This window comes from Sceloporus occidentalis, unplaced genomic scaffold (genome assembly GCF_023333645.1).
Source record: "Sceloporus occidentalis isolate IW3139 unplaced genomic scaffold, rSceOcc1.0.p SCAF_5, whole genome shotgun sequence".
Taxonomy (NCBI): Eukaryota; Metazoa; Chordata; class Lepidosauria; order Squamata; family Phrynosomatidae; genus Sceloporus; species Sceloporus occidentalis.
Genome location: NW_028316985.1, coordinates 104078462 through 104101951, shown reverse-complemented (window position 1 = coordinate 104101951; position 23490 = coordinate 104078462). Strand labels below are relative to the sequence as shown.

The following is a 23490-nucleotide window of genomic DNA, read 5'->3' as shown; positions in this document are numbered from 1 at the left end:
GAATCATGCCTTCTCATTATGTGTCTGTAGTACGACAGCCTCAGTTTGTCATCTTGGCTTCCAGGGAGATTTCCAGCTTGATCTGATCTAGGGCCCATTTGTTTGTCTTTTTGGCTGTACGCATTATTCTCTTCTCCAGCACCACATCTCAAATGAATTTATTTTCCTCCTGTCTTCTTTCTTAACTGTCCAGCTTTTACATCCATACATGGTAATAAGGAAAACAATGGCTTGTATGATTCTGACTTTTATGTTCAGTTGTATAACTTTGCATCTTAGAAGCTTTTCTAGTGCTTTCATGGCCACTCTCCCCTTTGTTAATCTTCTTATGGTTAATAATAATCATCATTACTAACAATAGATAACAATAAGCTAACTAATAAGCTAAAATGACACATCTCTGGTTGCTTTTGTTTTTTGGTAAAAGACAAAACCAAAAAAAAAAAATCTAAAACATCAGAACTGGGTTTCTGACTTGTGAATTCACAGAAACAGAACCAGTCTCTCTTCTTTGATTCACATAAACGCCACCTGAGGGCATCAGTCTACCATTCTCTGCAAGATTTGATGTCTGTGCTAGCATACAAATGTAACATAGGATTCTGAATGATCTCAAATGAAGCTTTTTAAACATGTCATCGATGTCCTGCCTCCTTCACTGCAAGTTATGGAGGCTTCAGATAACACTGTCTTCCGTTTGAAACCCTCTCTGGGTTGCTGCTACTTTTTTCACCTTTTTTTTTTTCTTTATCATGGAAAAACTGTTAAGGAGAGAATGACAGACAGAAACCTGCACAATTGCTAGCATAAGGAGCCTTCTGCCTAGAATCTCTCTCAGTCTCTGTGTTAGCACTACATACATCATTCATGAGGAAGAAGACAAGGGAATGCTCTAGAAAGTGTTGATGGAAATCAGAGATGCTCCCTTGTACCTGCTAACTGAAGTTGCTGCCACACTGCATAATTAATGCAGTTTGACACTAGTTTAACTGCCATGGCTTGATCCTATGGAACCCTGGGAGTTCTTGTTTGTTCTGGCACCAGAGCCCCTGACAGAGAAGGCTAAATGTCTCACCAAACTACAAATCCCAGAATTCCATAGCATAGCACAGTGGCAGTCAAAGTGGTATAAAACTGCATTACTTCTGCAGTACAGACAAGGCCTGAGACAGTCACTTTACCTTAGGAATATAAAAAGCTGCACACTTTCTAACTGTCCCCGTTTGGCAAGGCAGATCCAGTTAATCCTCTGTCATCTCACTTTCTTAGCTGCTTTAAAAAATGTCCCAGTTTCTCTCTCCTCTGCCCTCTTCCCCCTTCATCCTCAGCTTACTACAGTTGCTACAAACTGAGTTCAAAGTGCAAAAGTAGTTTCCATTCAATTAACACAGCAAAGGGGAGCTCTGCAAGGGGTGGAATCAAGTCATTCCCAGTAGGCTCAGGAAAAAGCAAACTGCTGCAACCCCTCCTAGTTTATGTGCTCTCCCCACTAATAACTTTTGCCATCTTGGCCACACTCTGATATTATTTGGCCAAATGTGTCCCAGTTTTCATCTGTGAAATGTTAGAGGACATGAACCTGCCATATGCTAAGGCAGACCTATGGGTCATCTATCTCAGTTTTATCAACTCCTGCTAACAGTAGCACTCTGATCCTTCATATAAGTAGTCCGCCTGTGATATCTCCCTCCAAGTGACTGGGGAAGAGCAAAAGGGATTGTGCCCATAGCCACATACAGAAAAAATACATCATCTGCTAAGATCTCTAGTGGATGTCAGCAAATAACATCACCAGTCTGTGTCTCACTACACAGACATAGCCAGATTTTTTTCTAATCCTTCCAAACAACTCTCTACCAGCCATAGACTGGCCATGGAGGAGGCTGTAGTTGCTAAATGGTGAGTCAGGGAGTTGAGGAGTTCTGCCTATGAAACTTGTAAAGCATGCCCTGAAATAATAGATCTAGTAAAAAAAAAACTATCCAAGGTGCTGAAATCTAAATACACACACACACACACACACACACACACACACCCCAATATAACGTCTTGAATCACTCTGTTAAAATTCAGAGTAAAACCCTAGGGCAGTGGTTCTCAACCTTCCTAATGCTGTGACCCTTTAATACAGTTCCTCACGTTGTGGTGACCCCCCAACCATAAAATAGCAATGTCTCGGTTCCTAAGACCATCTGAAATATGTGTTTTCCGATGGTCTTAGGTGACCCTTGTGAAAGGTCCGTTTGACCCCCCAAAGAGGTTGTGATCCAAAGGTTGAGAACCGCTGCCCTAGGAGAATTCTTTACTTTCCATCAACTGCCATTGGAGAAGAGCATGCTAGTGCCATACTCCATTTCAGCATCATTATCACTGTTCATGAACTGGAGAGTATGTCTGGAGTAAGAAGCCTGGTCTACTCCATTAGCTCACGAAGAAAGAAAGAAAGAAAGAAAGAAAGAAAGAAAGAAAGAAAGAAAGACAATTAGGGTTCCAAATAATGCAGAGAGCCTAAGTACAGCAAGCTCTCTACTCCAGACTTATCAGTGGGACCAGAAAGAAGGCAGAAAAGTGTTTTCATCCCTCCTGTCCTCATGAGGTTGTAAACATAAGGAGATCAGAGTGCCCAAACAGAGTTATAGAAGAGTGAGTAAAAATCAATATAATATAAGCAACTGTCTCGCCAACCTTTTAGATTTAATTTATTCTTATACTCCTCCTTAAGACAAAGTCCTTAGGTCCTTTCCCATTACCATTGATTCCAATATGAATCCATTTTAACTGCCTGGCAGCATCCCCTAGAATTCTAGGGTTTGTGTTTGGTGAGGCAGTAGAGGTCACTGGCTGATAATTTTAAACTGCAAATGCCAGAGCTCCATAGGATCTTGTTATTGTAGTTAAAGTAGATGATAGTGCTATAATAGTGTTGTGTGAAAGAACACCTTTAGCAGTTTGTTCAAGAAATAAGTAAACATCTAGACTCAATTGCTCCCAGTAATGTGACCTTCAGTAACATGGTAGATAAAACATAAACAGTAACTTCTTATTGTGTGCCTTCAACTTGTATGATCTAAGGTGAACCTATCATGGGGGTTTCTTTGCAAGATTTGTTCAAAGTGGCTTTCCCACTGTTTTCCTCTGAGGCTGAGAAAATGTGACTTGCCCTAGGTCACTTGGGGAGTTTCCATAGCAAATCAGGGATTTGGATCCTGGTATCCCACAGTCTTGGTTCAATACTCAAAACCATTATACCACATGGATTGTCATCTCCTCTTTCCCATGGGACTTGCACTTACCAACCATTCACCTTGATAAGAACCATCACAAGTTTGTAATAAAATGTATAGGTCAAGGGTGGGCAACTGTATGGGCCTATTCCTCCCTCCTCACCCCCTAAGAAGGCAGGCCATCCTGCACACTGGCTACAGAACTGGCCTAAAATTGTATCCAAAAGTCACTTTCAGTTGTGACTTCCAGGTTTAGTGGTAGGGTTTTGGAGGCTGAGTTAAAGTAAAGTTTTGCTTTTATCTGTAATCTTGTGATGCTAGCCATGAGCAAAGGCTTGCTGAACATGTGAATGGCCAAGCCAAACACATCCCATGAGCTGCATTTTGTGACTTGCTAGGAGCAAAAACCATACCCTCCAACTCTCTCAGTTTAGCAGGGACTGTCCTGATTAATCCTCTGTCTTCCCACTCTTTCAGTTGCATTTCCAATGACCCAGTTTCTATCTCCTCCTTCCATTTTGCCCCTTTGTCCTTGCTTACTACAAATGTTGCACACTGAGCTCTACTTTCAAAAGTAGTTCTTCCTCACTAATAACTTTTGCCTTCTTGATCACTTGATCTGATGTTGTTTGGCCACATGTGCTTCATTTTTTTTATCTACAAAATCTTGTGAGGATGAAAAACAGGTTTCTTGATCTTTGGTGGGCCACCAACCATGGCTGCTTTTTACTGGGGTGGGTTTGAAGAGAGGGATAGGCCTCACATTGTGTAGACCTGCATCAGTTGCGTCCACTTTTCATCTTGACATCAGGCAGAAAACAAACGTTTTAATGCAATCAGAAAAGTACAAACAATATTTATTTTCCTGGTCATAAACATTTGAAAATATGAAATATGCAGAGTTCATTGGTCCAAGCTCTTATTTATCAAACAGATTTAATGTGGACAAGACAATCATTGGTGTTAATCCAGAAATTGAATGAACATATTACTTTTTTACAAAAAATAATACAATTTATTTTAATAAAAACATTGTCTTGTTTTGCATGTAAACATACCTTTGTGAGATTAACTCTTCCCTCCACCAATCCTATTTCATGCATGAAGGATGGAACTCTGTGAGATGGGACAAAATTTAGAAAAGACAAGAAAGACCCAGGCCTTTTTGATCTTAAACAAGTATCCATTGTCATTGGCTGGATTGTGATCACAAAACAAAACAAAAAAGCAACAAACCACCTTTTTAACTTGGAGGGGCCTGCCTAAAAAAAACAATTTATGGGTGGCTTTGCTGTGTTTATGGAATATAAAGAATAAATAGGAATGTGGATAAATGCAAACCTAGTGATCTTTTCTGAAGGAACATGCAAGCAACCAGACTGTTGTTCTCAAAAACGTATGGGGAAAAAATGTTTGGAGTCACAGGGATTTAGCACATAAAAGTTAAATCAATTTCTCTTCCTTTTTAAACATTCAGCCCAAAACCTTAATTTTAGGGGCTGAAATATTTCCCTAAATTTCTTTAATCTTGCATTCCTGTTCTTGTTTTTTAATCTTCTTGCTCCTATGGCTGCATCCTGTGGAATCCTGTGATGTATAGTTTTCTGAGGTACTAGAGGCCTTTGACTGAGAATTCTAAATACTGTCCCTAAACTGCATATCCCAAAATTCCACAGAATGGAAAGGACAACAGTTAAAGTGGAATCAAAGTAGTATAACTATGTAGTATGCAAGGGCTCTCTGTTTCCGTTTCTGCTCCTGCTATTTCAGTACAGTCTCCCCACATAAGCCTCAAATGTGTTCTTTTCTTCCTTGTTTAGTCACATAGCCAATTTCAAATCATAATGGCTCAACTACTGAACAGGATTCTGCCACCCGGTGGGGTGGGGATGGCAGTAGTGGCCAAAAAGAATGTGCTCAGCCCTTTCCTTTGCTGGCGCAATGGACCCAAGAGGGACGCAATGGGAGGAGGGCCCGAGCATGTGTCACCCCTCTTCTGGGATGTCACCTGACCCCCTGCACCCTCTATTGTCACCACTCGATTCTATCACAGTGTTATGTAACTTGTCAGATTTGGCCAGGATAACAACATTGCTGAGTCCCAATAAAGCCAATTCTGAGTGGGAAGAAGGGTTCCTATATTAGTGACCTGGGACAACCCAGCCAATCAGGTCTCCGACTTTAAAAACTCTAACAGTTTTTAAAGGGAATTAGACAAATGTCAGGACAAGACAGCTATCAATGGCTATGATTTATAAGTATTTGTCACCTCAGTATCAGAAGCAGAATGCTGAATGCAGAAAGCAGAATTCTGAGCACCAGGTGCAGGGAAACACAAGCAAGACTGTGCATTGCACCTTTGTCACCCTTCTAGGCTTTTCTTGAGCATCAAAGAACACTTTGGGAACAGTTGGTTGGATTAGATCCATGTTGGTGAACCTATGGCATACGTGCCCTCTCTGGCACGCAAAGCCATTTTTGGAGGGCATGTGGATAGAGAAGAGGGTGAGGGAAGAGGAGGAATAGGCACTTTCCCCACTACCACCCTCCCGGGCCTTCAGCTGTCTCTGGGGAGGTCCCACCCAAGAAAAAGTGCCACCCCATCCCCGGAAGGCAGAAGTCCCAGCCCCAAAGGGAGGAAGTCCCTTCCCTGGAACTCACGCACACACACCCCAGATGTTCTGCCCCTGGCACAGGATAACAATGGATGCTCGAACACCTTTGAGTTTGGGCACTCAGGGGCTATGCAGACTGCCCCTTTACTGGCCAGATCGGGGCCATGGCAACCTCATGCCATGGCCCCAATCTGGCCTCTGCGGAGCATCTCCAAGGGATGCCATAGCCATGGTGGCACAGCTTTATGATGCCCCTTCGATGCTGCATCATGTGGATGAAGCACCGGAGAGGTGTCAAGATGGCATGTGCCGTGTGGACTGGTGTGTGCCAAAATGGCACCCTGGGGGTGGAGTTGGAGCATCCAGCAAACAGACGTTGTGCCCTAACTCCACCCACAGGCCAGCACAAAGTGCCAGTCTGTATAGGGCCTCGGTCCCTAAAAGTTTTGCCTTCACTGGATTAGATCCATTCCATAGCCATTCTTCTTCTTATGTTCTGTCACTCTTAGTGAATCCTTTTCAAATGACAGAACAACTGCCAAAGTATGGTGGAGTTTGTGGCACTGCTGAAAATGTTCACGAAAAGCACACACATAACTTGATCTTAAAATCAATGAGTAAGGCCATGTGTTTCAGCCAGCCTTCAAGCCACCTTGAATGCCAGTTTGGGGGGAAATAAAGATGAGAGGAGGAATAACAACAACAACCATAATACTAAATAAATAAATATATTCGCTTTCTGTCATTTCCTTAGGCCATTCAGATAAGTGAGGCTGTGCAACGGCTAGTTTCATGACAACATCCTTTAATATGTAAGGAGTTTTAATGTTAAATATTTCTAAGGCATTTGATAACTCAGGTTGCAATGCTATTCATGATGACTTTTGAGTAAGCCCCACTGAACTCAGTGAGAATTAGTCCTTAGATTTACAGTAGTCTGATAAGATTTAACTGCCTTGACTCAATACTATGGAAACCTGGGACTTATCATTTGAGGAGGTACTTGGAATTCTCTAACTCCCTCTGCTAAACTATAGCACTAGAAATATCTAACAGAAACACCTAACTCCTCCCCAAAACTACAAATCCTGGGAATTGCAGAATAAAAGTATCAAAGTGCTCAATTATATACTGTGGATACACTTCTGGTCTGTGCCCTATGTAAAATTCAATGAATGATTCAAATTAATTGCTTAATAAAAGTAGTCAGCTGTAAGCACTGCTACACTTTAAGGAATTTTTTGCACACATTAACACTACTATTAATGGTGCCTTCATGTCAACTCCCAATTTATGGTGACCCTAACATCAGTCTTCTTGGCAAAATTTATTCAGAGGAGGCTTGCCCTTATCTTCCTCTGAGACAAGAGAGTGACTTGCTCTAGTGGTTTCCATGACTGAGTGGAAGATTCAAACCCTGGTTTCCCAGACAGCAGAGTGACCAGGCATCCTCCTGTTGCAGGACACATCCTACGTTTCAAACTTCTATCCAGGAGAAATTTCAAAATGTCCTCTATTTTGAGCATGACTAAGAATTTTGAATTTATATTTATATGTGTTTGTAGCTTTTATGTTTAATGCCCTACATTTTTCTTGGCTGTCCTATATTTTACAGTGCCTTGTCCTCCTTTGTGGTTAGGGTATCTGATCACCTTACCAGAGAGTCCTAATCCAACATAAAAACCACTACTCCATGCTGGCTTTCATTAATGCCATTGCCCTCCAGAAGTCCCTATTCTCAACCAAATTGTTGATTGCTTTGAAACCATGTGAACTATAAAACGAACTGTTTTGCAAAGGCATACACAGTAATTCTTAAATGTTAAGCCACTGTTCTTGATAAAAGCAATTCCAATTGGTCATGGTAAGCTGTGTTATTGGACCAACCAAATTCACTTTTTTTAGTGAGCATCATCCTTGTTTGGGTCAGTTCTTTGTCATGACAAAATGAACCTACAGTTTCAGAGCAGAGTTTGGAACTCTATCTTGGATTGCACTACCCAGAAGCCAACAAGAATGCTCAGTACTGGCAAAGGAGATGGCTAGTCCCCAAAAGGCACCTTTCAAGCTCCAGGCAGCAATATGATAAATGAACACATCTGCATGGCATCATTAGCATGCACACCCTCGTATTAAAAACCAGGACAGAATTCTGAGAAAACTAGATACATCTAGATGTTTGCCAAGAAATCTCAAGTACTGAGCTAGCTAGCATGGGGTGGGGGTGGGGGGTCCTGTAACTAGTGACATCAGGGAAACCTTGAATCTGGCTCCTAATCAGTATTTGAACTTGATACTGCAGCAGCTATGTACAGATGATTTACCCAAAGCCGTGGGAGTAATTTAATCCTTACCATTGTTGTGGTATTTGTCCTAATGCAGCATAACCAACTGTCAATAGGGGGCATGGGGGGGGGGGGACCTGTCCTATTAAGCTGGTATGGTAAACAAGCCAACTGACAGTTTCAAAGCTTATTATATTTTCCTTCTGCTGGGCATCACATTATTTCCTTGAACAGATTTCATAATCCTCAGCCAGCCAGTGGCCATGTTAGCTGAGGGTTTCTGGCAGATGTAAAGAAACTTCTCTAAACTCCATGACAGAAATCTTTGAAGATCTTTAGTGCTGTCTAATCAGAAAGTGAAACCCACCCACAGAGGAGCTACCATTTCCCCATTCAACCTTCTGCTTTTCTGACTAAGTTACAATACTATATCCCCAGGAGAGTTTCCAGGGGACTTCATCATTTTCAAAATGCCACTGTGGAATAAACAAGCTTCATCACATGAGAGAAATAAAGACATGCAGATTTTAAAATGAACTCAGACTAGAAGTTTTTTTATTGTTGTTGTTTTTGGGTAGCCATACAGGGAAATGCCTTTACCACTTTGTTTCCCAGCCTTCCTCTTTTTGTTGCACCTGAGAAAATCCTTTTTCTGTCTCAGTGCTGTGGAACCTGTGGCTTTATAGGGGCTCTTGTTTCCATAGGCCCCTGGAAAGTGGTGTGGAATGATGGATGTAATAGTTCACCAACATCTGGAGGTCAGAAAGTTCTCCAGCCATCTCCTATATGAAATACATGTCTTTGCCCCTATTTTATATACATTTTGGATGACTTTTTCATGATTTAACCAAATTCATGGAGTCAACTGTCTCCAATCATTATTTAGAAGCATGACTGTCTCTGCCATTTCTTCCCAGGGCACTAGGGCATTAGATGGCTTGAGATCCAGTTCCTCAACCATTCCCTGTCTTGTCTCCCTGTTTTCCAATGAAACAGGAAAGCTTGAAAGATAATCTTATCAGTTTCACGTATTGTGAATTTCCTTTGGATTTCCCCTTTCCTGGCCCCTCTTCCATCTCTAGTGAGACTGACAAGAGTGAGAAAAGATTTGTTCGTGCTAATGAACCTATTTTTTCATTTCCCACTCCTTTGCTTCATGGTCTCTGTTCCTTTTTACTTGCCTGTCAGTGGAGATGAAGAATCTTCACATTAGGAGAGTCTGAGATACTACTATCCCCCTATCATTGGCATCCTGAACACTGCAATATCAACATCTCAGTCTCAGGGATCCTGAGCAATGTAGTTCTTAGGGGAAGTTTTTAGTATGGACATCAGACAGCCTGGAAACTAAATTTTCCAGGTTACAGTATCCTGGGTGCTACTAGGTTTTCTCATAATAAAGAGCACATAAGGCACCAAGGATGGAGGGAGGAAAGGGGGGAATTAATTTATGTTCTGACCTTCAGAACTTTTGAGGAAATTTTCATTAAATTCATTAAAAAATATATAGCAGAACAGCATTGTGAACGTGTTCAAGCCAAGTAAACACAAACATTACTGAGATCACTAGTTGTAAGGCACATTAATAGAAGCATTAGATTCTTAAGTGATAAGTTAACATGTTTGTAAAGCACATAGTCCATTATTCTTCAAGGCATGAAAGAAAAATTCTACAGGTGCGGTTTAAACACTATGTCTTCAAAGTAGCCGTTCTTCTTTCAGAAGGTTTTTAGTTTGTTCATTTTATATCCAGACAAACAGATTCCTCTGTGTTTGCACAACACAATGTAAATCTTGGTTGGATTTCACAAAACTATCCTTCATTTCAGAATATCTACATGGAACTGACAGCCATTCAACCACTCTTTGAAACCCTTGAGCTGGCCACCCGACTGCTTCATGGCAGGTGCTGTTTCTAGGGGAGATGAGGAATGGGTCATTCAACTGCCAATGGCTGAACAGTTGGGTTGACTTTGGGCTCCTGAGCCCATGAACAGCTCACAGCTAAGTACTACTGCATTACAGATAGGTCTTCATTAAGTTATATGTAGAAGGGCAGTATTTGGAATGCAATTGACCTAGTAATGCTTGAGAGGTGATCTCAAGTTGCTTCCCTTCACTTTTCTTATTCCACACATGCACTGCATAGGTGTTTTTAAACAGCTTAGAAAGCTCCGAGGAACTCACTGCTTCATAATACTTCTTCCAGTCCTGCCAGCGGATAGGATAGAAGGCTTCTCGTGGAAGAGTAGTGACCCCTTTGCAACCTGTGCTACTCTGTAGGCTTCGGATAGAGCACCACTTTTTAAACATGCGGGTGAAGAGCTGGGGGCCCTGGTGTCCCCAGATCCAGGAGTTGTAATTAGCCACAAAATCTTCCATGCAAAGCTGTATAAACTTGTGTTTTGGTTCAAATGAGAGAAAGGCCCCATTCAGTAGATATTTAGACTGTGTACCAAGTACATTGGTGAGGTTATTTAAGTTCTTAAGTACTATGAAGTCTGTGTCTAAGTAGATGCCACCATATTTCCACATGATGCTGATTCGGCAAGCATCAGAAAGAATGGGTAAGAAATAAGGTTCCCATCTCTGCTGGGCCAGTGAATACCAGCTAGCCAGGGGGGTATTAGAAAAAAGGTCATTCAAATCCAGTGGTTTCATTTCAAGGTTAGAGAAGCAACTAAACAAGGAAATGCCTAAATGTTTTGGCAAAGTATTGTTATAGTTTACCAAGCCCTTCATAAGGACAACAATCCTTAATTCTGGGTGAATTCTGGCTGCTGATTCAACAGAACACATAAACAGGAAAGAGGGGTTAGTTCTTCCTGATGTTTCCACAAAGTATATGTCCTTCGCTGAATGAGGAGGCCAGCTAGGTATAGAAGTAGGAAGATGTGGACACTTAACATCTGTAGGCAGGCTGTAGTGCTGTCTCTTGTCTTCAGCATACAGGCTAATTCTCCAGTAAAACATGATGGAAATGAAGGACATGAACTTAAAGGCGATGATAAATAGAACCCAGAGTTTGTGGTTTGAAGCCATTTGGATTAATTTCAGCATACAGACAGGCACCTTCCACATTGTCTACTCACAAGAGTTTAAAACTCCGAGGGAAACCAGAATGAACTACAAAAAAGAAAGGAAAAGAAAAGCATTAATACATTTGTTAATAAATAAGGATGCATTAGAACAGAAAATTATCATGATCAGAACTAAGATTAATTTTGCCCAAATTATTTGTCTGCCTGCTATTCACTTGGTTTGTATCCTGCCTTTCTCTCAGCACAGGACTCAAGGTGGTTTAATAACATTGGTGCGCTGATCTAGAATAATTATTGAGGTGAGGTTAATTTGCACTAACATCACCCCCTTTACCATATACAGTATGAAAGAATGTAGGAAGAGCCCTGCTGATTTAAAGGTCCATATCCTCCAGAATCCTGTTTCTACCACATCTAGCACATAACTAGTCACAAATAACTAGCTGCTTGCATTTACATTATTCTGTAATAATTAAAGCATGGCTAAACTGCATTGCAATTGTAACTTTACCAGGCATAACTTTGTTCCTTTTCTGGTGAAATTAAAAGTATTCTTAATTTTGACAGTCCAGCCCTCTGGCTGCTGTTTACAATAAAAATGATTTGCATGCACCCGAGGCTTTTAGGGGTTGAGAGGCCTGGCCCCCTGGAGACTTGATAGAGCCACACAACCCCCTGCCCAATGTACATACACACACACATCATGGTTTCTGCTCTCAAATGTGGAATAGAGACATTATGGCTAGTTTTTGGTGAAGAAGGGTTGAAGGCCAAACAAAAAAATTTGACCCCTTGGGGACTGGAGACCACAAAAAAGATCCTGGAAGTTATATTGTTACTTTGTCCACCCATAACATACAAATTAAGCATTTCTCATTAGCTCCACACGTTAGTCTGAGGCAGTACAGAAGAATAAAAAGACATCAAGAAACAGGAGCATGTACAAAGCAGGGCGACCAAAATGTCTGGAAACCATGCCCTATGAGGAATGACTTAGGGAGCTGGGGATGTTTAGCCTGGAGAAGAGAAGGTTAAGAGGTGATATGATAGCCCTGTTTAATTACTTGAAGGCATGTCATATTGAGGAGGGAACAAGTTTGTTTTCTGCTGCTCCAGAGAACAGGACCAGGAACAATGGATGCAAACTGCAGGAAAAGAGATTCCACCTCAACATTAGTGTCGCGGCAATGAGACGCAGAGACAGGAATGGGGGTGCAAAACTTAGCTGGCCAGGTCTTGGCCAGCCCTTTTTATTCACATCAGGGTTACATCAGGTTTACATTGTCTCATAGTACATCAGAAGGCAATTTGTGAAATCAGGGACCAATGTGTATTCAGGAGAATTCCAATTAGCAAAGGGAGCAGGATGTGTACACTGGCTCAGCCGAATCAACATGGGCTTATCTAATTATGGATAAAGCACTGTCAACCAGAAGGCGAGTCATAATCCCGTGGTTTGCCAGCGGGGTTATCACATCTCAATCTCAGTAAACATTGCTATCCTGGGAGGGGTCGCATCCCCTGGGCTTGCCAGGGAATGCTACACATTAGGAGGAAACTCCTGACAGTAAAGGCTGTTCAACAGTGAAACACACTTCCTCAGAGTGTGGTGGAGTCTCCTTCCCTGGAGGTCTTTAAACAGAGGCTGGATGGCCATCTGTCAGGGTTGCTTTGACTGAGAGTTCCTGAATGGCAGGGGGTTGGACTGGATGGCCCTTGTGGCCTCTTCCATCTCTGTGAGAGCCCCCAACCAAAACACATTTTGACAAACCTGAGTGATTTTGATTCAGGGAACTTTAAGTTTCCTTTCTTGTTGCTTTGGCCCCAGGTCCACACAAATTCAGAGCTGGGGTGGCCTGGGAATAGTGAGAATTCCTAGTGATTGTGTAATGTTCATTTGCCTCTCAACAAGAAACAGTCAAGTTGTTCACTTGGAGGTATGAGAGCAACATGATCAAACACTACCCACTACATGGAGGGCACACCTTTAAAATAAGGAAATTAAATATGTTGAAAGTGTTTTGGGGGTGAAGGTGGACGTGGGAATCTTATTCAGACACAAAACAATTGACAGAGGCAGCTAACAGTACCAAGCAAATAGACTTGCTAATGGAAATTGGCAAGAGGATAAGAGCAGAACTGTGAGGTCTGCCAATGTTATTACCATCAATAAAAATAGTTTCCAGTTTCCCTTACAGAGCAGGAAAATCCTATTATGTTTTCTCAATAACCATTTCATGCATTCCCTGCCTCCCTGCATACATCCTTCTTATGTACCAATGTTTCCATTCCAGTACACTAATTGAAAAGGAAACAAAATAATTATCCTGGAAGGTGTCATGCCATGCACAAAAAGATAAAATGCCAGGTTATCTTACAAGAGAAAGAATCTAGGTGTCAGTTGTGCATACAATGAAGCAGCCAAAGCTTTCTTAGGGTTGCCAATCCCCATGTTCCTCATTTACAGGTATATGGGCAACTGGCATACAGAGTCATAATGCTTAAATGCATCTTTTAGAACAACAACAGAATGAGGTAGATTAAATGCCAAAGCGCCTCACAGCAATAGTTTTCCAGTTGTACAATATATAGTTGACTGTTCTAAGCCTGCCTAGGAGTATAAATCTCTTAATTCCTATTTCCATGTTCAAGGGCTGATGGAAAGCATACTGACAGCAATGACGTATTATCAAGGATGGTCCACTGTCTGTTTAGAGCAAACTCGCCTGCTTCTTATTCAGTGATAGATATATTGGCAGTGGCTGCTTTGAGTGGCATCATGCTTGGGAATATCTTTCACAAAAATGAAACCTTGACCTGGCCATGCTGCTGCTAGGGTGTTTCATATTGGACAGACTCCCCCAATAATGGGGTGCATGTGGTGGCTCAAAGCATATTTTTGGAGTACAAGATCACCAACTCTTGTCCCCAAAGAATTGCTGGGGCAGGCATCATGGTAAGCAAATCAGTGCTTTCAGTTTGAGTCACTGCTGCAACATCTCTGAAAGGACAGGCTCCCAGTCTCAGAAATCTATAATTTCACATTTGGGCAATAGCCAGAGCTAACCTGGGAGTACAGATGTATGTGAATTTTATTTAAGCATCTCCTGCAGTACTGCCTACAATAAGGAACTGGAAAGAAGAGATACTTCCACTGATTTAACAGAGCTTAGAAACACAATTGGGCCCAAACACCCCAAATCACCTATTGGCTATGCTGACTAGGGGATGCTAGGAATTGTAGTCAGAACAGTAACTTTTTTCTTGCTTGAATTTACCTCTATCCATAAGTTGTTAGTTGTTAATCCACTGCAAGAAACCATCATCATCATCATTATTATTATTATTATTATTATTATTTCATATTCCACATTCCTCCCAGTACAGGGACTGTTCTGTTAAATTTGTGGAAATCCAACATCTTATAGGCAGGCAGGCCTTCCTCCAGACCAGAATGTTAGCAAGGAGAGGAGTGAAATTCTGTTGGGACTGTGCAACAGGTTGAAGAATTAAACACTCTTTCCCCTTTTCTGTAATTCTGATTGTGACTGAGATCTTCCACACAGAAACAATGCTGCAGTTTAGGGCATCCTATGAAATCCTGGAGTTTCTAGTTTGGTGAAGCACTAGAGCAGTTTGTCTGAGAATTCTAGGTACCCCCATCTTTAAACTACAAATTCCAAAATAGCAATAACATTTCTATACCGCCTACCAGTGCACTTAAGCACTCCCTAAGCAGTTTACAATGTGTAAGCTAATTGCCGCCAACAAACTGGGTACTCATTTTAGCAAGCTATGGAAGAATGCAAGGCTGAGTGGACCCTGGAGCCCTGCCTGGGATCGAACTCACAACCTTGTGGCTGTGAATGGCTGCAGTACTGGCATTTAACCACTGAGCCACCATGACAATTAGGATGGATTCGTGACAGTTAAAGTATTATCAAAGCACAACAACAGTATAGTGTGAAAGAGTCCCCTTGATAGCTATTGTTAAATTAGTTTGAGCTCAAGATCAGAAACTTCAGATTCCCCCTAAAAAGTGAATGACCAAAGCATGACTATTCCACAGTAAATTGTCAGAGGAACTGATGTTCTTAGAACAACTTCATCTTACCATTATTCCCTGTTTCTGGTCTTCTCCAGTCTCTAGAGTAGACTGGGAACCTTCTGATAGGCCTTACCTCTCGTATATTGATGAGTTCTTACTGTCATCATCCCTCTCCATTGGGATAACCAGGGATGATGGAAACTGGAATCCAACAATACCAGCAATAACCAGAGATCCATAGATTCCCTGCCTTTCTCTTGGAGGAGCAGGCAAGGAATTTCCAATTTTGTTTCAAGAGCAGTTCATAGTCTTTAAATCCTCTTTCATTTCTCCAATTCAGTATGTCTTCTCTATTGATCCTGGTGAAGGGAGGAGGTAGGGAGATGCCAATCTTTCATAATTTCTGCTTTCCTAATTTCCTCTTTCAAATTATGTCAAACCTAATTCATTTTCAGCTTCCTCCCTCTGCAGCCCTTGCTGATATTGTTAGATTGCAACACCAAGCATGCCTCTCTATTAGCAATGACACTTGGGACTTCTAGGTTTTCTAGCCCAACACCATCCAACACCCTCATTATTATCTCTTATCTACCCACTTTGATTCAGACAGGACAGACTTTGACCACCCCCCACCTAAGTAATAAATAGCAGATCACGAAGATCAAGGTCAATAGGTTTCTCAGAATCTGATACAATCAACATAGCAGATAATTAATAGCATCAAGGCTAAGCATGTTTTCAAAGTAGCAAACATGGTCAACGTAGCAAACATGGTTCAGGCCTACTTAGAAGAGCTCTACTCACATTAGAGCTAAGTAGACATAAACACCGTATACTGAGAACATTGATGGTATACAGTTCTTCCAGGAATTTTTTTCAGCCTAAAACATAGGCTTTTAAACCAAAACTGCCGGAACTCCACCCAAAGTTCAAATCCACCAATGTTTCTAGATTAAATCCACAGGAGAAGAATTCCTACGCAGGAGGAGCCATTTGCTCACAAGGAGTCCATTGCTGTTAGTGGCCCACCTCTTTCAGGCACAGCTGCTTCTAAGAGTTCAGTGCTAATTCTACATCTTCTGAAACAAAGGTCTAGGTCAGCAAACCTTGGAGTCCCAAGCTCTTTCTAAGTAATTTCTTGGAGTAAAAACATTTTCTTTTCTCTTAATTTAATTAACATATACAGCAAATAAATATTGATAAATTCAAAATTCTTTTGCTTTGCAGATTTCAAGTTTTTTTAAATTTACATTCATCTTTTCCTACATTTACATTTCAATAATTGCCTCTCTAAATCTTTAATCTGTTGATTAATTGCAGTCTTGGGGACTACTTTAATTCATCCTCCTTTTTTTCCCAACTCATCCAAAATCAATTACATCTTCTCTTGTCTCTTTAGTTCATTATTATAGTGGCTAAAATATCCTCTCATAAATGTTTTACTTGCATCCCACACCACTCTAATGTCATTTATCTAAATTCTCATATATATATATATATATATATATATATATATATATTCTTACATTTCCCCATAAACGTTTCACTTTGCAATCCGTTTAATCTCCATATAAACCCATGCTTTGTTCTTTTAATCCAGCACCTAGATTATGATCTGATAATATCTAAGGCACTGTTTCTACCTTTCTAGTATTAATAACTAAAGATTTCAAAACCCATAGCATATCAATTCTTGAAAAAGATCCATGTCTCCATTTTTATATCTCCAAGCATCCACTAATTCTAATTTTTTCATTAAATCAAAACTCATTTTTGGTAATTTACCTTGAGTACTCTTAAACTTTTTCTCTGCAATTCTTTGGCTGCATCCTCACTGCAGAAATAATCTAGGGCTTTATAGGTAATAACCAACACCTTGTATTGAGCCCGGAAGCAAACAGGCAGCCAATAAAGATCTTTCAAGATAGGTGTTATATGGTCTGACCTGGAACCTCCAACGACCAATCTTGCTGCCATATTTTGCACTAATTGAAGCTTCCGGGTTTGGTACAAGGGTTGCCCCATGTAGAGCGCATTGCAGAAGCCCAACTGAGAGGTTACCAGAGCATGTACTACAGTTTCAAGGTCCCTCCGGTCCAGATAGGGGTGCAGTTGGCGTATCAGCCGAAGCTGATAACAGGCGCTCTTGACCGTCGCATCCACCTGAGATGACAGGTGGAGCGACGAGTCCAGGAGCACACCCAAACTGCGAACTGAGTCCTTCAAGGGGAGCGTGACCCCATTCAGGACAGGGTGGCAAATCTCACTACCCGGACCCGGGGAACCTATCACCAGTACTTCCGTTTTCTCTGGATTCAGACTGAGTTTGTTTTCCCTCATCCAGCCCATTACCGACTCCAAGCAGGCATCCAGAGGAGAGATGCCATCCCTAGTCACTGCATCAGTCGGAGACACAGAGAAGCAGATCTGGGTGTCATCACCATACTGATAACACCGCACCCCGTGTCTCTGGATGATCTCTCCCAGTGGTTTCATGTAAATGTTGAATAGCATGGGGGACAGAATGGCTCCTTGAGGGACACCAGATGTAAGCGCCCTCTTATCGGAGCACACATCTCCCAGCTGCACCATCTGGAATCTACCCAAGAGGTAGGAACGGAACTACATAATAAAATGGAGTCCTTTATAGAAAATGGAAAAATCAATGTTTGCTTTTCATAATTTATATATATATATTTAATATTTTCAGGCTGTGGATGCTTGACTCCATAGAGAAAGAATCCATGGATATGGAGGGCCAACTGTAAAAATATGATAAGGATAATGATAACAATTGACAAAAAGTTTTCAATGGAAAGAAGAAGATATGGAGGAGGAAACAGACTGTGTCTACAGAATAGGTTCAATAACCATCAAGAAGAAAAATCTCCCAGAAGACATAATTATGCAATGTATCAAGAAAAGTATGAGGGACTTGATTTTGGCTGTCCACCACCATAAAGAAATAATGGTTGATGAAAAGTAGGCAATTATACTGAAGGGAATCCCTCTAAGACTATTGAGAAAGAGAAGAGATTACTCTTTTTTTGGTAGTGATGCTAAAAAGTGGGGAATATCCTTCAGTTGGGATAAATTGGAGGAGTCAACTTTTGACGTAAAGAAGAAAGATATAAAATTAAGTGTGTGTATGAAGCAAGTGAATTTCTACAGAAATTTAAGAAAGTATTTGAGAAATCCTATAAAGATCAGGAAAGTTGAAACTTCTGGTAGTGAAGGTGGCAATCAACTGAGCACAAGACCATAAGGATTGGAGAGGAGAAAGAATTAAAAAGGAAAGAGGGACCAAAGAGAAAAAGATAGATTGGAATCAAAAGGAAGGAGAAACCAGTTTACTGGATCTGAGTACAGTGGGACCTCGGTATCTGCAGACTTGCCATCCGCAGATTCACACATCCACAGATGGCAAGCCTACATATTCCCCAATGATGGTGTGTGCACATGGCTGTGCTGCCATTAGGGACAGTCCCCAATGTCCCCAGTAGTGGGGTGTGCACACAGCCATGCCACCGTTAGGGACAACGGAGGCTTACCTGAAGTCCCATTGTCCCTAATGGTGGTGCAGCCATGTGCATGTGCCGCTATTGGGGACAACATGGGCTTGAGCATTTGTGGATTTTGGTATCTGTTCGAGATGGTCCAGAACAGATCCCCCATGGATACTGAGGTCCCACTATATCTCATATAAAGTAGAAGAAAAGGTGAGGATAAGAAACGAAATGTAAATGAATTACATGAAACATCAAAAGTATAAATACACTTTTTAAAAAAAATCATATGTATTTCATTGGATGCTCCCTAGTTTGTTTGTTTGTTTGTTTGTTTGTTTGTTTTAAATGCATCAAATCACACCTGATCTTGGAAGCTAAGCAGTCAGACCTGGTTAAGTACTTGGATGAGAGACTGACAATGAACAACAGGTGCTGTAAGCTATATTTCAGAAGAAGGAACTGGCAAAACTGCCTCTGCGTATTCCTTGCCCAAGAAAACCCTATGAAATTCATAGAGTTGGTGTAAGTCAATATGTGAATTGAAGATGTGCACACACACATACACACACACAGACACACAGACACACATATATACCTAGCATTTTTGGAACCTGGGGAACAAGGATCATAAGGAAATAAGTAAGTCCCTTTATGGATGATCCCTAAATTAAAAGGCTTCTCTCATACAAAAAAAAAATCCCTTTACCGAACTCATCTGAAACCTGGGAGGCTTGAATCACTCAGAAGTGACTACTTTGCTTGCAACATTCTCCCAGTTCATTGAAGATTTTTAAATTCTTTTTTCAAAAATAAATATTGGCTGGTTGGTTGACTGATTTACCTTCCTTCCAGACTCTAAGATGGGACTGAAGCGGTCTCACAATTTGCAATGTATTCACAAATTCAATAAATGGAAACTATGCTACCACAAAAAATGCCATGGCTTATTAGTCCCTTATTTCCTTTCATACTATCTCACAATTTCTCTAAAAGCCATAGATCTCTTCCACCAGACATCCAAGGAAGCATTTCCAGTTTTCCAACAACTAGTGATTTCAATTCAAGCAGTAGTAATGTGGAAAACAATCACATTTTTATGTTTCACCTGTCTATTTTCTTCAGAATAAATGGGTAACAATAACACTCCAGGACAATATTTAATATCTTGTTTTAGCAATTATTGGAACTTGTTTTGAAACATTTTTAATAAATTTATTAAAATAATTAAAATCACACAATTTTAGACAACATAGCACACAGTTACATTTACACATAAAACATACTGCCCCTTCCCACTACAATTTACATTCCATCCCCACCTCAATATAATCACCCTTGTGACATTTAAAAGTGACTTCCCACTTTCTGTCTTTCAGTTTCATTTCCCTCTTTGTTACCTTTTCTCTTAATTTACATTTGGAATTAAAACAATCAATATAGCTCTACATCTAAATAGGTAAAAATTACTTATTATTCAAAACCCACAACTGTTGCCAATCCTTCTGTTTCTTGTATGTACTTCCAACAAGGATTCCACTCTTCTACAAACTTGTTTAACTTGCTTTAAAATATTAAGCCAGAATGAGTTTATAGTAGGGCAGTCTAACCTCTTATGGGTGTATGTTCCAGTAGCTCCAAATCCCCCAGCAAGGTGATAATCACATACTATTCCAATCTTTTTCTGAAATTGTAACTTTTGTAAAGATTTTTTTGAGCTATTTAATTTTTAAATAAATAAATAAATAAATAAATAATACTTTCAAGTCCCTGAAATCCTTTTCACCTTTATGCTGACAAGCATATAATAGAATACAAAGAAAGTCGACAGTGTATAAAATGATAAAACTAATACATACTCTTTATCGGACGGCTATTGACTCACAATCTCTCAAAATGGATGCCTAATATATAAGCAACCTTATGTTATAAGATTTAGAAATATTACTAATCATTAATAATCTTTTAGATTAAGGTTATATAAAATTTATATCTACATCTATATCCTTCTCTGCTACACATCTTCTATTTTTTTCTTTCATTTTTATAGTCAATAATCAAATTGAGATAAATATAAGGAAGCAGAATACTAGAATGATTTTCTATTAGTTCGAATCAGAACCAATGTGGAAACAAAATAATTTTGTAAAGGGGCAGAATAGCGTGAGAGTAAAGTGCAAATGTAGATAGCCAGGAAGTATGGTAAGAAGAAAGAGATAATTAAGCTTGAGTTAGCTTTATGTTTTTTAATGTGATGTTGAAGGCTTTCATGGCCTTCATAGTTTTTCGTGGGTTTTTTGGGTTATGTGGCCATGTAAACTCTTCTAGAACAAAAACCTACAAAAATCTATTTATGCTTTTTGTTTATTTGTTCTCTGTTTGTCTGTCTTGTTTGACTGCTGGATTTTTGATGTATATTGGCATATTGTGTTGTCTTTTATATGTAATATTTAATAAAAATTATTTTAAAATGACATTCAACTATAGTAAAGAGGAGGGAAAGATTATTTCTAGATTACTCATGATAGTCCATGAGACACAAGAACGTTTTGATTCTGAATGCCAATTCAAATTCAGGACCCAAGTCAAAACAGACTGACTCCAAGTTGTTCTGAACCAAAGCAGGCCAGTTTGCAAAGTACCACACTGGCATCCAAAATAAATCTTGCAGCTGTTGCTCAAAGCTAATAACTGCCCTACCACAAGCTATCAATGGCCTGTTACCGACTGCTAAAATAAAGCTGCTTCGGGTCTCTTTGGAGGTATGCTGTTTAAATGATGCTTGCACCCTAAGAATCCAGAAGCTGCACCAAAGCTGCACTCCAGTGCTTAGGAATGGAGTGTGGCTTTGGCGCGACCTCCGGACTCTTAGGACCCATGCATCATTTAAACAGCATACCTCCAAAGAGACCCGAAGCAGCTTTATTTTGGCAGTCGGTAACAGGGCAATATTTCACAATTAAACTCCCTAGGATATATGTTGCTTGGCCTTAATGTACCTGAGTATTCAGGTACATCAGAGAGACACACACCTAATTCAAGAAATAATCATTGGAATACTAGTATAAATCTAGTATAGCATTCTTTTGCCATATTCTATCTGGTATTAAGGATGAGAGAGAAACATTTTTGGATTCACATTTTTAAAACAAACCACCCTAAACTAGTAGGCAAATTAGAACAGTTAAGGCTTTCCATTTCCCCAAATTTTGTAATGCAGTTCTCTAATCAGTGAAACACTGAAAACACTGAAAGCTACAGATAATGGGAAAGAAAATTTGTCCATGGTGTAGAGGTTTGAACGTTGGACTATGACTCTGGAGAGCAGGGTTTGAATCCAGTTTGGCCATGTAAACTCACTGGGTGACCTTGGGCAAGTCACACTCTCTCAGGCTCAGAGAATGGCAATGGCAACCCCCCCTCTGAAGAAACTTGCCAAGAAAACACCATGATAGGCCAGGTCACTATCAGTCAAGAACAAGCTGACAGATAGTGAAGGCACACAACAGCAAGAAAAAATTAGTCCAGCCGTAACTGACATTAAATGCTGATATCACTTACCTCTCTGTCTTTGAGCCAGAAATAAAACCCAAAGTTTCTAATCCTGTCTGCCGAAAATTTAACTTGGACGCTGGAACCTTCTGTTTGGCATAGGTGGTCTTTCAACTGCCTGTTTCAAGCCAGGTTACATGGCTAAGAATTTATTTGCTAAGAAGAGCATATTCTACTGTTCTTGCAAAACGTGTGTCTTTCTTTGACTGGTGGAGCTATTAGTTGAGAAAGTGGGGCTGTTTCCAGGAAAACCACATAATGTAGAAGTTGCTAGTGGAACAGACTGTAAAGATAAAGACTTCTTTACAGAGGGATTGATTCGATAAAGGAAGTGTCTGCGCAAAACATAGTTTGCAAGACCTGGACAAGGTTTCTAATGACTGGGTCTCTTGCAACTCTCCCATGTATAGATTTGCCATAAGTCAAACCCCACTTGACAGTACATTTTTTACAAAATGGTACAGCTTGCTAGAAGTTGCTCTTGGTCCTGAGTGAGCACAGTAGCACTTTCTCCATTCTTCTCTGCAGAAGACGTACTCCAAAACAAGAAAGCAACGTAGTACAGCTTAGTTTTGGTTCTGCATTTTTTTGGTTGCAATTTGTTCTGAATACCAGTTTGCAAGTTTTGTGTAGACTATGGGGCTAAGACCTGCTATTTCAGCAGATTTCAGCATGAAAAGGTGCTGTATGTGACTAATCTAATTATGACTTGGCTTATTATTAGCTGAATGTCCTCTGTATCATTGGTAGGGAAAGAATAGCCCACATGCTGCATGAAAACACCCCCAGGTCACTCTAAACACCCAAAGACCCTAAACCTGACACACACAACCTCTTTTTTTTCCAGGTAAAGAGATGAGTTTAGTTGAAATATGTTCAAAGTTAATATATACATGGCAGATACTCTGAACACCAATTACAGGTATTACAACAATGATATTTTGTGTCTTCAAGTCATTTCCAGCTTATACCAACCCCAATGTGAACCTATCATGCAATTTTCTTGGCATGATTTTTCTAGAGGGGGTTTGCCGTTGCCATTGTTTCAGGCTGAGAGAGTGTGACTTGCCCAAAGTCACCCAATGGATTTCCATGGTTGAGTAGGGAATCGAAACTTGGTCTCCACTCATAGCCCAACACTCAAACCACTACTACTAATAATAACAATATCAATATAACTATTAATATGGATTTGTTATTCTTATATTACTGAATAATA

The 23490-nt window shown here is 40.3% G+C and overlaps 1 protein-coding gene across 1 annotated transcript; it reads right to left on the bottom strand.

The window, feature by feature from the left end:
* Window positions 1–8668: 8668 nt before the first annotated feature.
* LOC149312616 (lactosylceramide 4-alpha-galactosyltransferase-like) lies at window positions 8669–22441 on the bottom strand. Its single transcript, XM_089526929.1, has 2 exons — window positions 22281–22441; window positions 8669–11250 (listed from the first exon to the last, which is right to left on the bottom strand). Exon 2 carries the CDS (start codon window positions 11203–11205, stop codon window positions 10144–10146), a length of 1062 nt encoding a protein of 353 aa, XP_089383055.1. The 5' UTR covers window positions 11206–11250; window positions 22281–22441; the 3' UTR covers window positions 8669–10143.
* Between the last annotated feature and the right edge of the window lie 1049 nt (window positions 22442–23490).

What these genes read in the sequence shown, in the direction of transcription:
- LOC149312616 (XM_089526929.1), bottom strand. Translation starts at nt 11,205, where the DNA reads ATGTGGAAGGTGCCTGTCTGTATGCTGAAATTAATCCAAATGGCTTCA.